The sequence below is a fragment of the Phodopus roborovskii genome, unplaced genomic scaffold (assembly GCF_943737965.1).
Source record: "Phodopus roborovskii unplaced genomic scaffold, PHOROB, whole genome shotgun sequence".
NCBI lineage: Eukaryota > Metazoa > Chordata > Mammalia > Rodentia > Cricetidae > Phodopus > Phodopus roborovskii.
The window spans coordinates 30,871,648-30,894,325 of record NW_026126433.1 but is presented as its reverse complement, the minus strand read 5'-3'; the positions used below and the strand labels follow the sequence as shown (position 1 = coordinate 30,894,325).

General features: G+C 33.9%; 1 protein-coding gene across 2 annotated transcripts in view; it reads right to left on the bottom strand.

The window, feature by feature from the left end:
• The window catches only part of Cop1 (COP1 E3 ubiquitin ligase), a 115,517-nt gene that overhangs the window by 16,563 nt on the left and 76,276 nt on the right, over positions 1–22,678 (bottom strand). For both annotated transcript variants that reach the window (XM_051186062.1, XM_051186061.1), the window contains exons 13-18: positions 21,987–22,095; positions 21,599–21,680; positions 13,578–13,694; positions 5,248–5,365; positions 3,272–3,396; positions 1,837–1,997 (exon numbers count right to left, since the gene is read on the bottom strand). In XM_051186062.1, the coding sequence (XP_051042019.1) occupies positions 1,837–1,997; positions 3,272–3,396; positions 5,248–5,365; positions 13,578–13,694; positions 21,599–21,680; positions 21,987–22,095 (712 nt within the window). The remainder of the gene's footprint in view (positions 1–1,836; positions 1,998–3,271; positions 3,397–5,247; positions 5,366–13,577; positions 13,695–21,598; positions 21,681–21,986; positions 22,096–22,678) is intronic.

The following is a 22,678-nucleotide window of genomic DNA, read 5'->3' as shown; positions in this document are numbered from 1 at the left end:
AAGTTTTATTAGAAAGGGAAAGGAAGGGGGAAGGAAAGAGAAAATGAAACACAGAGACAGAGAGGGCAGAAGAAGACAGGAAAAGTCCTGTCTGCCCCAGGGGAACAGCTGGGAAACAGCCTAGGTGGGCAGGGGTCTTTCTTTTAAAGGGGTGTTTTACACCTTTGTGCAGACTATGTAGTCATGGAACCCTGGGCTGAGTGCATTCTGTTAGGTGACATAATTAGGCCAGCATAATGCCTGAACCCTTACAGTCTCTTTATAGCAATAAAATCCTAAGACAACTAAGTGATTTAAAACATTTTTTTTTATCTAATAATTTACAAGTTTAATTTAAAAAAATCTGACATAATACTACAGAGCTTAAACCTACATAGATCATTTTCTTCTCTTATCCTTATTCCATAAATACATTTTTATTTTCTTTAAAATTCACTACTTTACTTGGTAAAGCTTCTAGTTCACAACTTAAGACATACTTCAGCTTAGGCCTACACATTTGCATGAATATCATTCTGTTCCCTTTCCATGTTTGGCCCTCCTGAAAGACGTTCTAGGGTGACAACATATACAAAGTTGTTTCCAATAACATACCCACCATCTAAATCATTCTTAAAGATGTATTTGAGACTCACACACACTTGTTAGACCTTTCAGAAATATGAACAAGTGGTGGGCAAATTATTAATTTGCTTCTTTGTTCATCACAGATTTGCTTAGATGTCTCACTGTGAAAATTATGTCCCATTAAGAAAACTCTCTTGATGTGTCCAGGTTTTCAACATTTTAAGAACCTTTTTGAGGACTGCAAAGGGTTCTGCTGTTCAGGGTTCTTCTTTGTTCTGCAATGTCCTGTTTTAATGCCTCTTTTTTCAGTCATGTTTAGCAAATGACATTAATTTCTGAAATCTAGGATAAACTGAGATTACTACCATACACAGAGCTTGCACCAACAAACACATAATCATGTAATGCATAAGACTGCATGTACTATATTATAACTTTCCTAATTCTACATAGTGAGAATGCTTATACAAATTACAGCCTATTATTATTATCAAACCTGGAAATTGAGTCATAAAGTTTTAAAAAAGACACCAATATTGATTACATCAAATGAAACTGCACATGGAACTCAAATACTTTAAATTATTTGTCAGACTAAAATTAGGGGCTACTATTTAGTGAAAGAATTAATTTTTAACATGTACAAGGCCCAGAGATCAATTCACAGACCCTAAACACAAGCTACAATAACAAAATACTCCTGCTCCCTAATCAAGCACCTGAAAAGCTTAAAAAGAAAAAGATGACACTAACAACTGTATGCTTAAATCAAAATAGTAAAAAAATGGAAAAGTCTTTACTCTAAAATGTATAAGGAAATAAAAAATTTGAGGGTATGATTTTTATGATCCAACAGTAGAACTTTTTTTTGTAAATAAATTCTGTAGAGTAATTCTACCCTGAATAGTATTGAATTAAGAATACATCAGCCAAGCCCCTTTTTTGAACAGATACTGAATGTGATCATTAAGGAGAGTAAGACAGATGGTACTCTGGAGGAATTTCTAGTCTTTAAAAAGAGATGATTGAAGTATGCACATATGTGCTAGGTATATGAGAGATTCATCATCAAGACATTGCTTCACTGGTAATGTTTCAATTAGTATCTAAAACACCCATTTTTTCTGTTGATAAAATGCCAGACAAAAAGAGAAAACACCTACCATTTACCTAGCTATACCTTAAAATCTAAAACATAAAGAACAATCAATGCTATGTATTCATAAACATTATGAAGTGCCATTGTTAAAAATATACATGAAAACTTACCCCATCTGATAGTGCCCGCCAACACACAGCACTGACAAATTCATTTGTATCATCTTCTTTCCGGTCTTTGTCCAGAACACTCTTGACTGTATCAAATTTAAATGTCAGCAAAGTCTTAGAAAGTCCTTTATAGTACAGGTAGAGGGAGTTGTTCTCACTTCCTGAAAAGAAAAAATAAAGGCACATTTTTAAATGGGAGAACCTGAAATTAGAATACATACATACATACACACACACACTCTCTCTCTCACTTGGGGCAGTCTTCCTATGTAGCCCCAGATTGTCCTTAAACTCACAACTATCTTCCTCTGCTTCTCAAATGCTGGGATCATAAGTGTATGATACCACAGTCAGCTAGAATACCATTCTTTCTATAACCCTTACACTCTGTGCTAGAAACTGAATCTAAGGCCTTTGGCTATAGTGAACTATATTTCTAGCTCTAGTTCCGGAACACAACACTTAGTAATTATTAGTCCAAGTTTTAGCAAAGAGACTATCTTTTATGTTCAAACTAGAAAGACAAGATCACAAGACCAATTAATTAGGAACTATTTGAGAAGGGATTTTTAACAAAACTATGTGATATAAAAATGTTTATAGTTCTAAAACTAAAATGTTTTAAATTAAAAAAAAAAAAGAACACCTCCATAGCAGAGGTCTATACATTCAAAAAGTTGTTATAAACAAGAGTCTTGAACTACATTTTGAAATGTAGTTACAATTTACAGAGGAAAATAAAAGTTGTAGTACTTAACAAAGACCAATCTGAATAGCATAAACAACTCAATTCTCCATTTCCCCATACAGCATGACCCTATCAGATGAGAAGTCAAACTGACACATTTCAGAGTCTTCCAAGGATAATTGAGCAGGTTATCTACTTTGGTGGCACTCAAGTTCATACATTAGGAGATAATACAATTTACTGAATAAGGGGCATATCATTTAAAAGTGTTAACAAAAGTTCATTAACTCTGTTAGATCATTTGAATAATAATAAATTGATTTTTCCACTTCTGATTTAAATTTTTATGTATTATATTTAATAAAAAAACAACACTAACATATTCATCCAACCCAAACACACTGCTTAATGAAAAGGATACTAGGCAGGGTGAAATGGATATGAGGCTTCTGAAAAGGTATCTTCTGAAACACTAGTAGCAGAAATTACTAGTTTCTAAACTCTATATAATAACATAGTTATGGCATGTTTAAAATTACTAGAAAGCAATTAAAAATCTTTGGCATTACTATGAATATAGGGCATGTATGCAGAAAAGAAAAACTAATGATCTCCAGTATGACTGGTGGAAAGAATTCCGTCCTAAGCATCAAATGATGCTACCTTCTGAGAGCACAATCAGTTTTTCACTGAAAACTATCATGACATGTCTTTGCAAAGTTTCTTTAAGAATATAATTTCACTTACCACAAGCTATATAATCTCCATTGGAAGCAAGTCCTACAAAGTTTTTTTCATTAATATGACCCTTGAAGGAACGCAAACAATATGGTTTCCCCACATTCCACAGTTTTAGTTGGCTGTCTGTTGAGCTGAGATAAACACAAACAGGAGTAAATTTTAGATTTCTCGGTATGAAACTCATCACTACTAGAAATTAAAAAGCAATCCAGTTTTGTGGTTAAGAATGCAGACTTTGGTGCCTGTGTGTCTGAGTCTTGTGTTCTCGTTGGCTTCAATGTTTCAACAGTTAAATATGATATATGATGATCTACTTTACAGAATTAAATGTACCCAACACTTAAAACCAAATTCACTTAACTTGCTTTCAATAATGCTTGGGATATAGGAAGTATAAGCAGTAACAATACTAATAGAAATGTTGCATCATCAATAAATAATGACTTTTTGCAATAAAAGATACTTTTATTTTGGGGAGACACTCATTTTTTTTGTGTTGCTGGTATAGCAGACATAAACTATTTTCCTGCCATCCCTACATAAGAGATATGGTTGGAAAGTACATACATAGTGTATTTTGCTGAAAGAGTATATGGATCTCATTTCTTACCCAAAACTTATTTTATTTAAATAAAACCCACTGGTAGTTTTTTAATAGACATTTTTAGGAAAGCTATTATTTTGCAAACTGCTTTCCTGTACTGAACTGCATCCTTTATACTTTTTGTTAAGGAACTGAGTCTATATTTATACTTAATGAGCAGACACTATGATACAGATTTTTCCACATATTATTTTATTTAAAGGTTTAAAAACTTAGTGTTACATTAGCTCCATTTGGAAATGAGGAAACTGAAACTAAGATTCAGAAGGTTATAATTCTATATAGCCACGATCCAAACTATTTTATTTGAGCTCTTTTAGAAATGTGCTTTTAATTTAATCTGTTTTATTCCACAGTATAGCAATGATTGTCCTTTTATGTTTCAGTTTAAAGTATACTTCATTTAAGTCATTTACTACTTATTATAGTTAGCCTAAGGATGGAATACTCTTTAACTACCACTCAATTTAAGCTTGTGAACTCTTAACCCAAGTAACTCCCTTGGAAAGCTCAGTTATGAATAATTTTTCTCCTCTTTTGAAACTGAACTAAAATCACCTTGCCAAATCACCAAATTCACACTTAGAGCCATCAGTGTGAAGGTGGGATGCAAATTTCAAGGCACTGGCATAAGCATTCTTCTAAGAGAGACAAAGAACTAAGTAAAAAGAGAAGAGAGCAAGAAACCAAGTTTGAGAAGAGATACATGCACACATGTGTGTATAACTTAAGAATGGATATTTGCTAGGTCATAAGAGAATATGGAATTACCCATGTTATTAGAAAAGTTATGTAGTTTCACAATGGAATTCACTTTATATGACTGAGATTTTATTACCATCAAAAGAATAACTAAAAGATTTTACAAAGGACATTTGCTTATTATAAACAGACACACTTAAAATTACCTTTAAAACACATTTTACTGTGAAACTGATGTTAGTATAAAATCAACCAATTATTTAAAATGAAAAGTCATCCTAATACTACATTGAAAGCTGACATATAAATAAAACAAGCTGACATATAAATAAAACATACTGGTTGACTTTAATCAAATAAATTATTTTTCTTTCTATTTCATCAACCATGCAGGTTAACTTTTTGGGAGAAGCAGTAACAGAAATCAAATTTGAAGCTCCAATGTTAATTAACTTAATAGAGCACTTAAGAGGGCCTATCAGAAAATAATATAATATTTTATTCACAAGTAACATAAAAATGAACAATGAAGGTAAGATTCATGCATTTTAATAGAAGATATGGAAATCTTTTATTTGAGAAACATGATATAATTCAAAGTCATTCTTTGCATATACCTACAACATCAATGATGAGACCTCTACTAAGCTCGCCCTCCAAGGGGAGTAATACTCACGCAGAGACAATTTCTTCACCACTAACAAACTTGGCATATGAGACTGCTTTTCTGTGTCCCTTGAATACCATTATTGGCTGTTTAGTGTTACGGAGATCGTAGTAGTGAACACAGTGATCTAAAATAAAACAAAGAAAAATGTAGTAATTGAAGGAAAGGGAGGCAAAACAACTGAACTGGACTTGGTGATTTCATCAAAGCAAAGTGGTGGCTGAGTAAGAGCGATCCTCTAACTTACTAATATTATTTTGAAGGCCTGTTTATGAAAACTACCCTCACAAGAGGTAAGGTGCCCAAGAGAGAGAGCTCAGTATCTTTTTCAAGACAAACCGAAGCAGTCTATAAAACACAAAGGCAACAATAAAAAGAAAAGAGCTGTCCACAAACTCTTCCTATCTCTAAGTAACACAGCATAAAAAGAATTCACTAGCTATGGAAGAAAAAATAAAATAGTTTTAGACCTAAAATTTAGAGCCCAGTATTAGGTCATGAAGATGCAATTCAGTGTCTGACAGAGCCCTAACCATAAACTTGATTCCCCAAGCCAGTCCTCAAGTATCAAAACTTTGGGTGAAGCTGGCCTGGAATCAACAAGCTGCCTAGTCTACCACCTCTTCCCTGACTCTGGATAATGCAGTGCTCCATCCCCTGGGGCTAGCGGGAAAAACCACACAACACTACTAGGCCACTGAGACCCAGCAAGCATTTTGTCTTTAAAAGAAAAGAAGAAAAAAAAAAAAAAAAACAAACAAACAAAAACAAAAAAGCATCTGAACTCACCTTGGTGCTAGGAAGGAAGGGACCTGTGCCACAGAAAAAATAATCTGTACTCTGACCAGCATCATCAGTGTCTGACTTAGCTACCTGAGGCTCCAAGTATATCAGAACAGCAGATAGGCACACCACCAGGATCCTATGTCCAGTCTTGTGGGCTTTAAAAATAACTCTATACTGAGTGTGTTCCTGAACCCAGTGCCCAACAGAACATGAACAGAGCCATTATAACTTGGAATTAAAGTACTTGCCAACTCAGTGCCTAAGAACATAGGTTCTAGTTTGTCTATGATCACTATATAGAGGAAAAGATAGGTGTCTTCGCAGAGGCTGTAGGTTGAGGAAGAGGCACCTGGAACTACCAGAAAGAGGCTCCTGCAATGAACTTTTTCTAGTTAGTTACTCTTCCTGTATCTTCCATAGCACATATACAGGCGAAGGAAAGAGAAAATCTTTGTTTTGGGGGACTCTTTCTAGTACTGAAACAGCAGCACTGAATGTACACTCAGGAAAAATAATAGCTTATTGAAAATACCTGGGAGGATAAATACAATGCCAAATCACAATGCTCAATCTTTTCATGTAAACACATTACTGGATGTGAATATGCACCAACAACATTCATGGAACTGTCAGAGAGTGAAAACAGTTGGTAGATATGGATACTCAGATGATCTTACTTACATAGCTGTAGGCAGGTAATTAAAGGACAGAGCAACCAAACAATAATGATACGGTGTAACTACATTCTACTGACCCGAGGCTTTCTACAACTCTAAAGTTAAGCACAGTTTAAAACTGAAAAAAATATAAAGATATTCCACACAAATGGAATTAAAAAATAAAAATAACTACATTTATGTAAGAGACTAAATCAAAGCATCGAAAAGGGCAGGTGGGCCACTATATAAAGGGGCCAAATTAAAGAGGAAATGATTCTTAGCACCAATGTACCCATTATCAAAGCAAACAAACAAATAAGGAAAACAGTAGGTTTGAGGAGAGATTTCAATACAGTAACAGAGGAGTACAATGCTGGCTTTCAGCCACAGACAGGAAATCCATAATTATTAATACTCTGGATCTGAATACTCATCTATAGCATGTGCCCTCCACCACGAGGAAGTATGGGTTCTTTTTGATAACATATGGAGGATTGTCTAAGATAATATGGTTGGACATGGGAAAAAAAGTCTCAGTACATTTTAAAATACTGAGATATTGAATATCCACTATGGTTTTCAATTGAGAGTTGAATAAAACAAGATATCAGTAACAAAATTTTGAACATTATGTATAATTAATGGTAGTTAACAACTTTGAACAACCAATGTAATGAAGAAATTAAAAAGAAAAACTTAAATTTCTCAAAACAAAAAATTAAAATACAATATGCCTACACTGTGAGAATACAGCAAAAACAGTAGAAAGGGAAATTATGGCAATAAATGCACACTTCAAAAAAGCAGAGCAAATAAGTGCTGCTCTTCTAGAGGACCTGAATTTGTTTCTCAGCACACAGATAACATGGTTCCTGGCCACTAGTAAGCCCTGCTCCAAGAGATCTGATGCCCTCTTCTGGTCTTAATGAGCTCATATAAACATGACATACATTCAGAAAGATACAGAAACAAAACAAAACAAAAAAAGCAACAATAATAGAAACCCTAGAAAGTGAGGACAGCTCAGTTGGGGTAAAGGAATTTGCCACCAAGCCTGACAACATGGATTTGGACTCTAAAATTCAGGAGGTGGAGGGAACTGATTAGGGCAAGTAGTTCTCTGACTTCTACTTGTATATTCCACATTACAGACACACACATACATGTGTATACAAATTAAGTAAGTAAACATAAAAAGGGTCAGAAAGGTCTCAGAAAACAACCTATCACTGCACTTTAAAGAATTAGATGAACAAATTAAGCCGATTTCTCCAATTAGAAGAAATAGAGATCAGAACAGAAACAAGTGTGTGTGTGTGTGTGTGTGTGTGTGTGTGTGTGTGAGAGAGAGAGAGAGAGAGAGAGAGAGAGAGATACATGAAACAAGTAGGCAACTTTCCAAAAAAGCTATAGAAAAATCAATTAACTCTTTAGTTAGACTAAGAAAAAAGAGAAGACTCAAAATAGAAAGGAGAAAATGAAATATCACCAACATCACAAGAACAGACACCCACATACCAACAATTTAAATGACCTAGATGCAATGTACATATTCCTGGACACATGAATATTACCAAGACTGAATTATGAACAGGAAACCTAACAGATTGTGGTGACATCTTGCTTATACAAATAAGATTGTGTGAAGATCAGAGGATGGAGTTTGCCACTAGCTAACCATAGAGGTCTGGAAGTCTGTACAGACAAACAGGAAGTGAGATGGTTGAGCAGAGAAGGGTTATAAGCTGGAAGAAACAGTAACTCCCTTTCTTTTCCACTGGGAAGCTAATGAAGTAAAGGTAGCTGTGGCTTGCTCCTTCTCCTCTGATCTCTCAGCATTTTTCTCTGTATTTGATTCTGGGTTTTTTATTATTTAGACAATTAAGAAGCCCATTTACAACAGATCAATAATAAATAACAAAAAAATCAGTAATATAAGGTCTCCTATAAAAGTCCAGCTTCACTGCTGAATTCAATCCAACATTTAAAGAATGTAAGTTCCCAAAATATTAAACAAGCAACTCTTCCAAACTAATCCCACAAGATTAGAATTATTCTCACCAAAATCAGACAGGACAACAAAGAATCAAAACCTCAGATCAATATCCTTGATAAGCACTCATCAACTAAATCCAATAGCACATTAAGAATGTTATTCACTATCATTAGTTATCATCACCCAGAAATGGAAACATGACTCACATAGACAGATCAATGAAGATGAAACTCTATAAAGTGAAGTATAAAAAAGTAGATAACATATTGATATAATTCAATAGGTCTTTATGATAACACTAAATAAAGAAGGCAGAAAAGAAATATAGTTCAACATAACAAATGCCATACATATGAAACCAACAGCAGGATCAGTAGAAGAGAATTTATCTATATACAGAAGGTATTAAGAGTACCCTGGGAAGCCTTATTCATAGAGTACCCTGATCCCACCAAGATGATGTACAAGTCACAGTGACAGGATCTAGAAAGAGCTACTCAAAATGCATCCATATCCAAGAAGTAAAGAACAATAAACATGCTAGTGTGTGCTTTCTCCAGGTATCAACATAACCCAGGGTCCTCTGTCTAGGGAGCAGTCCTTCCCATAGTCAAGATGGGTCTTCTCACATCCATTAATGCAACAGGCAATCTTACCCAGGCATGTCCAGAGGTTCAGCTTAAAAAGAATAGGAGCTTAGTGCCATTATAATTTGGTAGAGAGAGTACATACCTGTTAACAAACAAAACCCAGGTTCCTAAGAAAACAATTCCTAAGAAAACACAAACTTGGTATGGAAGTATATGCCTGCGATCACATCATTTGGATAACAAAGACAAAAAAATTACTGAAATTTTCAGCTACACAGCAAGTTCCAAGACTAGGCTAGAATATTAGGTTCTATCTAAAAAGATGAATGGGGGTTATATGTAACCAAAATATGACCTAATAACAAGTTCAGCTAACTAGTGTTCTCTCTCTCTCTCTACACACACACACACACACTTTGTGTGCATTGGTGTTTTGCCTGGGTGTAAGTTTCGGGGGGGTGTGTCAGGATTCCTAGAACAGAAGTCACACACAGTTGTAAGCTGCCACATGGGTGCAGGGAATCAAACCCAGGTTCTGTGGAAAAACAGTCAGTACTCTTTTTGCACTGAGCCTTATCTTCAGACCGCAGATAACTAGTTATTAACACAGGAATTGATGCATGACCTCTTGTTCAACACTCATATGGTAAGCTAAACTGTGAAACAAAATAAATCCTTCCTTAAGATGCTTTTGACAAGAATATTTTATAATGACAGAAAAAATATTTGACAGTATTTCTATATGGCCTACCCTCTCCTACCAACTTTTACCACTTCCTGACATCCTAAACTTCAATGGTGTGGATATAAAACTCATTTTATCTCCAGGAGCCATTTGTTGTTTCCAATTTTGGGCTACATGGAATAAAGCTTCCTTGAGTGTCTCTGTTCAACTGATTTTGTGTTTGTAATTCCAATACCACAGTGTCTTATTAGTTCACTTTATCTCTATAGTAAGACTCAAGGGAGGGGCGTGGATGTTTCTCAAAAGTGGCTTTTACTACAGAAGCTAACAATCAAATTATATAACATCTATAAAGATGTTACTGAACTTTTCTTTTCACTGAACAGTTCTTTTCACTGAACTTGTGATAAACACAGACAAATCAGTCTGCAGAGAATTAATATCTCTGGCACAGTCACTATTCATTAGTATAGTATACATTTCCATTATTTAATGCTTATTAGTATTGTCAATGAACCCTGTCCTAAAGCAAAGTCTGAATGTTGTAAATCCATAGAGAAATTTCCTTGGGCCATTTTTAGTTCCCTTAATAGCCAATCCCTGGTCACTTGAGTCTGACCAAACAAACTATCAAAGTAAAATACCTTGGATGTTATTAACAGACCACTACACCCCACCAATCCTAAAAACCAAAATGTCATCAGATAGCATCTGAACCCAATAGCAGCTATTTCTCCATTTGTCTGTAACTTTCCTGGCCTGATGTTTTCACCAATGTAGTTGAAAAATACCTTAATATATAATTTTTTTGTTTTGTTCTACATTTATAAAAATGCCACAAAACTGCAACTATGTTGGAACTTGGTATTTGGGGCAAACTCAGTGTGTCAGGACCATGGTAACTCTTATTGGGTTTCAAATATACATTCTCTCTCTCTCTCTCTCTCTCTCTTTTTTTTTTTTTTTTTGGTTGTTGTTACTTCATTTACTTAGTATTTTGACTAAGTATGAAATTCTGGGATAACATACTTTTCCTAACTTTTAAGTACTTATTTTTGTGGTGATGCCACTAATTTCTTGGTCTCATGTACTTGTTGACACCAAGTCAGCTGTTAATTTTTACCGTGTTCTGGACGTATTTTTGTCAGTATCAAAGTTTTTGCTTTTAATAGTAAGCATTATACCAACCTGTAAATGAATGATGCTGACCACATGGTAAACGCTAATTTTTTTCCTATTTTCTATTATGAGCATATTTAATACTATACTTTATCTTCTAGCAAATTAAACAATGCAAAAAAGGAATTCACAATTTGTTTTAGTTTGTATAAAGTACCACCCTATACAAATATATATCCCAAGATATATACAATAAAACAATTACGGAAATTAGAAGAGACAAATATAAAATTGATTTATAGTCACAGGAGAGCTAAAGAAAAAAAATGACTTACACATTTAAAACTACAAATATTAAGAAGATAATAAGCATGGCAAATAATTAAAAGGAGGGGAACAATATTAGAGAAATACAGCTTGAGGATATGACTGCAATACTAGGAATAAAATCAGGTTTCATTGGAATAATTCTATCTATTATGCTCAAGCCAAGGCTATTCAACAAAAACAAACAATTCTGAATGAGAAAAGCATAACTCTTGATGCTAACAGATTAAACCAAGATCTAGTGAATTGATGCTGAAAGACACTGAATAAAATATTAGATGTGTGCTGAATGAAACAAACAGCAGTAAAATTAATGTATTTAATTTCAACAGACTAGTATATAAAAATAGATGTTCTAAGTAACAAAACAATTACAGCCCATACAACTAAATGAAATGGACAGGGACCAAAGTCACTAGTAATCACAGCACTTTCCTTGGCTTTTTACTGAGGTACAGACAGCAATGAATCACTGCAAAAGAAGTACACCTAACATTTTTGGCTGATGTAACTGAACAACTACAAAAAGCTACTATATTTACAAAGAAAAATAAATATAATGTCTATTGGCAAGGCAAATAGCATAAGTTTCTGTCCATATTTGTAAAAAGTAGTACAACAGAGAGCTGAACTACTATTGTACTTAAAATCACAACAAAATTATATATATATATATATATATATCTCACACGCACACGCGCGCGCGCGCGCACACACACACACACACACACACACACACACACACACACACACGAATGAAAGCTGATCAGAAAAATTCCAGACCCTATAGGAAGCAAACTATAAAATTTCACTTACAAAAATCAATCCAAATCAAAGTAAATACATTACATGGAATTATATGGAGACATATACAATAAAATGCTTCCAAAACTATTAAACATGTGTAACTATAACTAATTATTATTAATTACTTTTATAATAATTTTGATGATCTGGAAAAATATGAACATTAAAGCTTACATAGAAAAGTAAACAAGAAAATTAGGTATGAAAAGCAATGAGAATTTATACCAGAGAAAAATATTCGAAGATGTATACATCTAGCATGTACAAATTAAGCATCAATAAGAGAATCTAATGATAAGTAATAGCCAATGGCTAAAGATAACTTGTAATACAAGTTAGTCAACTTGCTCAAGATAACACTTATGGTTAAAGAAAAAAAACAGTAAATAAACAGGGAAGTGAGAGATTTATAGAAACAAATAGCACTAGTAATGACAAGCTTTAAAACATGCTTTCTTTGCTTCAATGTTATTGTTCTCATTACAGGGTGCCAGCTTACCTTTAAAAAATAGGAAAAATAGGAAGGAACTTTCACGTTAAATTATGTATTTACTTTTTTTTTGGGGGGGGGGTTTCAAGACAAGGTTTCTCTGTATTGCTTTGAAGCCTGCTCTGGAACTAGCTCTATAGACCAGGCTGTCTTCGAACTCACAGAAATCTGCCTGTCTCTACCTCCTGCTGGGATTAAAGGCATGCATCACCAACACCTGGCTTAGGTATTTACTTTTTAAGTAAGGAGTCAAGAAGGAAAAAAAAATAAAACCACCAAAACAAAATTAAGAATAGGATGAGCATGTGACTTATTCTGCAATTCATGGCCCTCTCAAAATGAAAACAGCTACTACTAGTAATGTGACAGTGTAACAAGTGTAAAATAGAACTGCAAAATACTTCAAATGATTTGTTGCTATGGCCAGAGCATGGGAGGGAGGGAGGGAGGGAGGGAGGGAGAGAGGCAGGCTACATAGCATGTACTTCATGATAAATGATTGGCATGTTCATTCCCCTTAGGTGAGTGCTTTATGCACAGCAAGAATTGAATAAAGTCAGAGGAATTAATAGGCTTCTTTAAAACTTCCTAATCCTCTAAAGTACAGTTGTTTATTAAACACTATTCTGTTAGTCTCTTAAGAAAAATATATGCAAACTTCAGCACACAGCAAAAATACACATGCCCTCTCTATTATTAAAGATACGTGAAAGAATAATACATTTAGGTACAACGAGAAATGAGTAATAATGATATACATCTCATTAAAACATAACAATAAGAAAAAAATTAAGATTACAAAGGTAGTTAATTCATTTTCAAATGTACTTCTAGACACAAGAATAAACTGAAAGAAGAGAAATCTACTTTTACTTCTTACCTGCACAGCCAAAAGCCAAATGGTATCTGGAGGAGGGGCTGAATTTCACACAGCACACATTAGCCTTTGCCTCAATGCTTGCCACAGAATTGTCTAAATTGGTAGACCACAGCTTCACTAAGGTAATGAGGATGAAAACAAAGAAACAATACACTGAGCAAATGTTTCTTTAACTTGACAAGTGTTATCAGTAACTTTTGTTTCAACACGAAACATTTTTATTAAAAAAATTTAAGTTGAATAGCCATGTAGCAGAACAATTCTTAAATCTGAGAGCATACTTTCAGTGTTAAAATCAACAGATATGAGCAGTGATTTCACAAAGATAGGTAACAAAACAAGCATTCCAGAGCTAGATGGTGGGTCCAATATATATGAATTAATTTCAATATTCTATAGTGAAGTTAAGAACACATATTTTGATAAAAATCATACATTTTCACATGAAAGAAATTATGTTAAGATAAAAGCATCTCCTAAAACACTTCAGAACTTCAAATGTAGATAGATCTGGGCTGGTGTCAATCTCTATCAAAGAAGCAACTTCTTTACTTTGGAAAGTAATCAATGGAGAGGTGCATAACTGGTCAGATACCGAGACTCAGAGGTGAGCAGTAAGTGGGACATTTATATTACCTTCACCCTTACCCTCACCCCCAATGTCAACACTACAAGGAAGGCTTAGGGAACACCTTCGAAGAAGAAAGAACGTAAGTGCTGACAGATGGGGAGGAGTGCTGTGAAATGCTGACCTCTGGCCATGGAAGGCATGGTAGCACAATCATGTGGTTACCCACACAAAACCTGTAACAGTAAACTAGCCAAATTCTCGTATGGATATGATAGATGATCTCTTTGCCCTGGCCCATATTGAAGAGCAATAGGAGTGGATAGTTGCAGGGAAAGGAAGAATCACTATTGGTACTGTTAGGTCTACCATGCTCCAGTGTGTGGCTTCATATCCATAAGCATGCATGCAACTAGACTTAGTAGGTTATCAAAAGAGCAGAGATGTGATGGCTCACACGTTTAACCACAGTGCTTGGAAGGCACAGGCAGGCAGATCTCTCTGAGTTCAAGCCCAGCCTATTTTCATAGTTTCAGGCCAGCTAGGGCTACTTTTGTCACACACAAATGCTTGCACGTATGCACGCACGCACACTCTACCAACAATAACAACAGATATGAAGTGGGAGGAGGGGGGGTGTTGTGGGGAATATGTTGTTGGCAGTTGGAAGGGAGAAATGGGGGAAGGGATATGTACATGTATGAAAACATTTTAAATTAAGAAAAATTAAGGATATTTATAGAGTAATAGTTTCCAATAAATAATTTCATGATTATTTTAAAATTTATGTAAATTTTAGTTTTCTGTGGTTTAAGGAGACATAAATAATAAAAATGAAAACCCCTGGTTATATTTTAAAGTTCTTTCTTTATATATGATATAGTCTATTCTAGTGGAATAACTAGAATTTATGATTAATTTGGAATCCAACTAGAGCACAGCTGATCTTAAGCAGAAAATGGAGCTGTTATTTTATAAAAGCATCAAAGCAAATAAGATTTTAAACAATGAAAATATATGAGAACAAATATAATTCACAAAACAGAATTTTAAGGCACAAGTTGCCATCCTGGTTGAATATTAGAATAAATATCAAGCATTAAAAGTAGGGGGAAAGTTTTACTAACTGTCTTTATCCATCTTTTGATCTGTTTCAATGTCTATTCCAGGAACATTTCTCAGATGGTACCCAGATAACAGAGATTTTGTTTTTACTTTTAAAAAAATGTCCCCAAGTGATTCCAACATGTATTTGGAGTTGTCTGAAGACTACTGACAAAGTTACCTCTCAAAAGGAGTAACTAAAAATGGTTTGCAGAAAATTCAAGTAGAAATCACAATTTGTAATTATCTTGCTCCAGTAAGAATGATTATAAAAAGGATAGAAGGTAAAAAATGTTGGCTGGGCTGTGGAGAAAGGAACTACCATGATTCAGTAACCCCAATACTAGGTATATATCCAATAAAAGTAAAATGTATTTACTGAGAAACCTGCACTCACACATTTACTGCAACACTTTATAATGGTCAAGATATAGAAATAAGCTATTTGTTCATCAGATACTCTAGTCTATCCACTTGGCAGAGATGCAGATTAATGCATCTTTCAACTCTCATCTGAAAAGCTTCTATTAGCTGCAAAGGTGATTAACAAAGAGAACCACACTAGCCGAGGTGCAGAGAAAAAGAACCATCAGAATACTCAGCCCAAAATGGAACATCAATACTCCATCTTCTCCTCAGAATGCTTAAGTAAGAGGAGGCACAAAGACTGTAAGACCCAGAAATGTGAATGAATACAGGAAAAAGAGTGTCCTCCAGATACAACCAAGAACGCTGTATTATGAATTCACAGCAGTTATGATTGTATACAAAGCCCCATGCAATCCCACCATGGAAAGGGGAGGTGGACATGAAGTTCCACCCTTAGAGTAAGAGCTACTGGCGATTAAGAGAGTGTCAGTCTTCTTTGAGTGTAGGTAAACTAAGCTCCACTGGAAGATCAGATAACCATGAATATACAGACTGTACAAGATGAGACTTGCTGAAAAAAGAAAAAGAAGACACAAAGTTGGGTAAGGAGGTGGAGGTATATCTGGAAGAAGTCAAATAAGTTGGTGAATATAACAAACTTATTGTATGAAATTCTCAAAAACCTAAAAATTAACATAAAAAAACAAGACTCAAAGCCATTAAATCAACACAGGTATGTATCTACATATGTTTTCCTTTGGCTCTAATAAAGAATGTAAAATGACTGCTGGGAAAAATCATATAGTAATGAAGGAGGATTAAAAACAAACTTATTATGAATTTTATCTGGTTATCTCTGAGGAACAAATTTGTTATATAACATTAAGTATTCTATACCAGTTTTATTTTTTATGTTATTGGGTAAAGGAATGGTTTTCCTCTAGTATCATCTGATTCTTCAGCTCAATCAAAATTAATAAAAATTTTAAAAGCCCATTACCCTGCAAAATGAAGCTTATTATCTAGTAATCTGTAATATTTAAGCTAATCAATTCCGTAAATTTGGTTTTTAAAACAGTATTTAAAAAACAGAATACATACTATATTTACATAATAAAACAGAAAAAAATACTCTTGAATAAAACTGACAATGCTGTTTACCAAAACTACCATAAAACCTAACCTCTCATAAGAGACATAGGGATTATTTTGAAAATAATCCAGGGTTTCTGTGATCACTGTTTTTAATAAGCTTTACAAGAACAGGCTCATGCTCTTGATTTGTACTTTCCACAGCTGGCATTACACTGCAGCAATAGGGGGGATTATGTACAGCTTACAATATTCACTATGTGAACTTTCAGAGGAGAAAAGTTAAATCAATGACAAGGTATTGTCAAACTAAGAGGAACACAGATGAGTGTCACAAAGGTGCCATTAATTCACAGGCATGTTTTGTTTCCATTAAGTGTTACCTGTTTATAGAGCAAAATACATTAAAACGTTTACTTTGATGAACAAAAAGAATCTATGGAAAATTTTAGAAAAATTGAACTATACAAGGGAGTCAGTGAACTACAAAATAGTAATAACTCAATCTGAAGAATAAAAACACTGACAAGAAAATAGTTTAAAAGACTCATAAAATAAAATGGAAAGGTAAAGTATTATTACAAATAGCTATAACGAAGAAATTTCTGCTGGGTGGTGGTGGTACACGCCTTTAGTCCCAGCACTCAGGAGGCAGGGGCAGGCAGATCTCTGTGACTTCGAGACCAACCTGGTGTACAAGAGCTTTGGACAGCCTCCAAAGCCACAGGGAAACCCTGTCTTGAATCCCCACCACCACCACCATCACCCCCCCCCCAAAAAAAAAAAAAAAAAAAAAAAACAGAAAAGAAAAAAATAGAAGAGATTTCTGATTCATATTCAATGGTGTAGTTCTCTGAAGACTACTAAGAGGCTTAAAGAATGGTATTATGTATTAATAAAGGGGTCATTCACCAACTTGTACCAAACTTCAATTGGCTTTTGCTCTTGTGGTAACAGTTTCAAAATAAATGAAGGCAATCACCTCTACTTTATGTGACATACCAAGACTCAACTATTTTTTAAGGTTTATTTTATTAAATTATGTGTAGGTATATACATGGGCCTGGGTGAATATAAGTACACGAAATGAATGTAGGAGCCTGTGGATACTAGAAAAAGATATCCTATCCCCTGGAACTAAAATAACAGATGCTTCTGGATTGTCATATGGGTGCTTAGAACCAAATATAACCCTCTGCAAGAGAAGCAAATACTCTTGCAGAGTATTTGTTGAGTCATCTCTCTAGTCCAATTATGTTTTAATACTGCATATAACTTGGGGTTTTGCTTTCAAATAACCAAGCAGAGTCATTCAGCCCCATATACTTTAAATTTCCCCATCTTCTGCCCTAGAATACACAGAGATTAATGAAGTATGTACATCAAGACTGCTTTGTAGTTTCTTATAGAGTCACTGGCATGCTACCCTCCTAGGCAATTACTGCAGGTTCTACTGGCATATGTGAGACTTCAAAAAGAGATTATTTGACACAATGCAAAAAAATTTATTGACTTATTACTGAAAAGTAGAAAAAATTATCTAACAATTGTAGTTACTTCTTTGAATAATAAAAATGAGACACATTTTTATTTTCAGCTAGCTGCTTTTAGTTCACGTTGAGGCCAGAGTCGTTAGAGCCTCTGGAAATATCCCCTGAGCACTTAACCCCTTAACCCCTGAGCCATCTCCAGAAACAATGCCTGTCAATTCAAAGATTTATTTTTATATCTATCTTCATATAAATAAAAAGCCTATGGTTTGCAAGAAGAAATGAAAGAAAAACTATTACATAGAACATAGAAATAAATTAGACTTCATGTTTCTATCTTAAAATGCATAAAATAAGGAGACCAAGAAGAAAATAAACAGCATCAGGATAAGGCAAAACACAACACTACCTAGTGTGCCCTAGATGACAACTTACTGAACTCTCTCTACAGGAGCCAGAGTAGAGATTCTTCTCAATGCCTTTGAAATATTTACCAAGGTAGTTCATAAACTGGACCACAAAGTGAACAAATTTAAAGGAATTAAAATTATATAAAATGTTTTGTACCTATATTGTTATATCAGCAGATTTTTGAAATTTTTAAGTCTGAAAAATGTAAAATATTTTATGATGGTCCATAGCATAAAACAAAAACAAACAAAAAAAACAAACCCCAAAAAACAAAAACACAAAACAAAGAAAGCAAAACACATACAATTAGAAATTAAAACTAAAATGAAATGTTAATACATGAAATTTTAGGATGAGCTACAGCAGTATTAGAAGAAATACATGAAAAAAACAACAAAGATCAGAAAAAAGGTCACAAGTTAAGAGACACGGATTAAAATAGGATAAAAATAATTAAACAGCAATACAAAAATATTAATGAATAAAACTCAAATAAGTTTGAACATCTTCCCTATGAATACCCAGCAAAGTGTTTTGCAGAAATAAAGTAAAATGTATGTAGACTGTCAATGCACCTCAAACAGCCAAAATGGTCTTGAAAAGGTTCAAAGATGGCTAATTCATTCTTTTTTATTTCAAAATAGCACTACAATTATTAAAACAATAAAGATATGCATAAAAACCAATGATACACTATAAAAAGACAAGGCCCAAACCCATGAATGTATAGTGTAATTGTTTTTCATTAAGGGTTCCAAACCAGTTCAATGAGGAAAGAATAATCTTTTCAGTAAGATACATTAGAAATTCAGGATGTTTGTGTGTAAAACATGGCTGTACCTTTAAATCGTGTACAGATTAAAATGATCAAAGACATAATTGTTAGACAGACTGGAAAACTCATGGAAAAAATACAAGAGGAATGTCACACAACAATAAGTTTGGCAGTGATTTCTTGAATATGCTAAAGGCATATACAACAAAAGCAAAAGTTAAACAAACTGGACTTTGTAACAATAATAAAAACAATGTACCAAATTTCTATCAAAGGTCAAGTACACACCACACATGTGGTTAATACCCAGAACATAAAGATAATCTCATTTCAACCAAAAACACAGGAAGAAAAATGAGAATTTTGACTTTAAAGGGGTAGTGGGGTAGACATATAATTCAACAAATATAGCTCAATAGCTAACATACCATACACATATAAAAAAGATGTCCAATTATTCAACAGTAGAGAAAACTGATATTAAAACTATATTGAATCAGTCCATTATACCCACTTTAAGATCTTAATTATCTATATATTTAAAAAACAAAAAACAAAAAAAACAAACAAACAAACAAACAAAAACCCCAAAGGCAAAAAAGATGAAGGGAGGCAGGCAAAGGAGGAAGTGGGTGAATGAAAGAAGGAAAAGACGAAGAAAAAGGAGTGCTGGGAATAAAGGAATAGAGAGGGTTGCAGTCAGTTGGGCAGGTAGACAGGCAAATCAAGACTAAAAGGCTAAGGAGATACAACTGCTGACAAGTATGTGGAGAAATCATAATGCTTGGCCATTATATATTGGATCTTAAATGGTATAGATAACATGGTGATTGTTCCAGAAAAAATTAACCATAGATTACCATATGATAGAGCAATTTCACTTCTAAAAACAACTAAAAGAAATTAAATGAATATATATCCATACATATACTCATATAGACAGGAATATTGTCCACAACAGTTAAAGGGGGTATTATATATAAAAAGAGGGAAGAAAAAAGCAGAATATGTGAAATAAAGGCTCCAATGCCAGGGTTATATTATTTTCAGTAATAGGACTGTGTTTGTATGTGTACATATATGTGCAGATGCCTATGGAGGCTTGAAGAAGGAATCCGGTCCTCTGGAGTTGGGAATACAAGTATAGACAGGCTTGTGTGGATAACTCACAAGCCAACATAGGCGTGGACTCCATAGGAGGTCTCCAATTTTCCAACTGAGAAGTATCAGAGAAATACAGAGATTTGTTCAATTATAGCATAAAAACTAGGATGAAAACTGAATGTCAAAATATATTCTTTTGCTTATTTAGTTACACAGATACTAAAGTAATACAGTATAAAATAGTATAATTCAGAAACTGGAATACAATTATCTTCTAACCTTATGTTTCACAAATAATTGTGTTAAAAGAATAAAAACTCACTATCACCTTTTCAATACAGCCATGGCTGAATCAGTTAAAAATTTCCACAGTAATTAGTTTTTATTTGCATTTAAATTTTTGGGGGGCACGGTCCCCTTTAAATCTGTGTATAAAGCTGAGTTTACTGGCATTTATTATCATAGGTCACAAAAACACATCCAAAGACCATTGGTATACTTGATTTAAAAGTCAGCTAATTTGCTCACATCTCCATAGAAAGGAAAAAACTATTACTAGACAAAGAAGAAAAGCAGAAAAGGCCAATTAAGCTAGCAAAAGAGATACATACAAACTTGCCTTGAAAATATTACAACACCACAAGGATTTAGAATATATTGAACATTTAATATAATTTTAAATGGAAAAATTTCTAAATGCTTCAAGGAATAAAGTTTACTAGATAGTATATGTAAAAAAAAAAAAAAACTTGGTAAAGATGACAGTAGGTGTTGGACACATGATTAAGTGGTTAATAGCACTTGCTATATAATCATGAAAAGTATAGGTTTAACCCAAGTATCTACAAACACACACCATAAAGGAAATAACTATATTTAGGAAGTTGCCAGCAATTCAGATATATTTGTGTGGCACAAACACAAAAACATTTTTATGAAGATGTAGTGCATTCATTTTTCCTTCACTCAGAAGGGAAAACTGATTTCTTGCTCAAATTATTTTTGACTCACAAAGAACTGGACAGGAGTTTCAATAAATAATTTACATAGCAGTGCATAGAAGGAGTTCTTGGGAGTGGGAACTTCTGAGGGAAAATAGGAATAGTACCTTTTGCATCATCAGAACCTGAAGCCAAAAGTTTAGGATCCATCAAATTAAAGTCAACACTCCAACACCTCTTTTCATGTTCCTTGATATAGAACAAAGAAAAAAATTATTGATATGGGCTAGTGGCACAGACTGCAGTCAAATGAAAAGCAAAGACATTGGTGGAAAGCCTCACACTTAACTAAAATTAATGCTTCGGTAAATGTATTTGATACTTTCTTAAATACGAGATATCTCTTAGAAAAGCATTTGGTACTACCAGTTATTAAGTAATTATGAAAGTTCTAAATAATGATTGAAAATTTTAAATTATAAAGCACATGAGTACAATACCTTTATTATAAAAACAAAAGAATTGTCTTAACATATAATCAGTTTTCATATTTACCTGATAGACCTTTGACCTCTGTCCTGTGAATCCATCCCACAGAATAACAGTGCCTTCATAATCACTGCTGGCTAGCAGATTCTTATGGTAACTACTCCAACTGATACAGCTGAATGAAAGAGAAAGCTAAAACTTTAAGATGTAAATAAGTAATAATGGAGCATAATGAATTCCAATGTGTCCAGGAGGATGAACACACTTCAAAATGGTTGATACATCACTTGATAACCATTCAGAAAGAGATGGTAGTAATACCAACATTTTCTAATTGACAGCAAACTATCCAATGCTGAAGTTCCCACTTTTTACTCTGATATAAAGTGTATGATAGATGTGAGACAAGAGCTACTACTGTTCTCTGCTACACGTGACAAGAATAGCTATAAATGACAATGATAAATGCCCAAGTGGCTCAGAGAATGTTACAGCAGAATAACAGGTAAGAAAGATTGTTGAGACAAACCATATTAGGTTAAATAAATGAGTTTGAATTGGATATCTGAACATTCAGCAAGTCTTAACCAATAAAACTTATGACTGAAATTCCAATTTAAATCACCCAATAGATTCAGTTTTAACATTCATGATTTTAGCTAGTCTCTAAAAGCTTGCATCTAAAGCAGTAAGCTGTTGTTGAGACACATTCAATTTTAAATTGAGCAATACAATGTGTATATGACTGAACAAGGTAC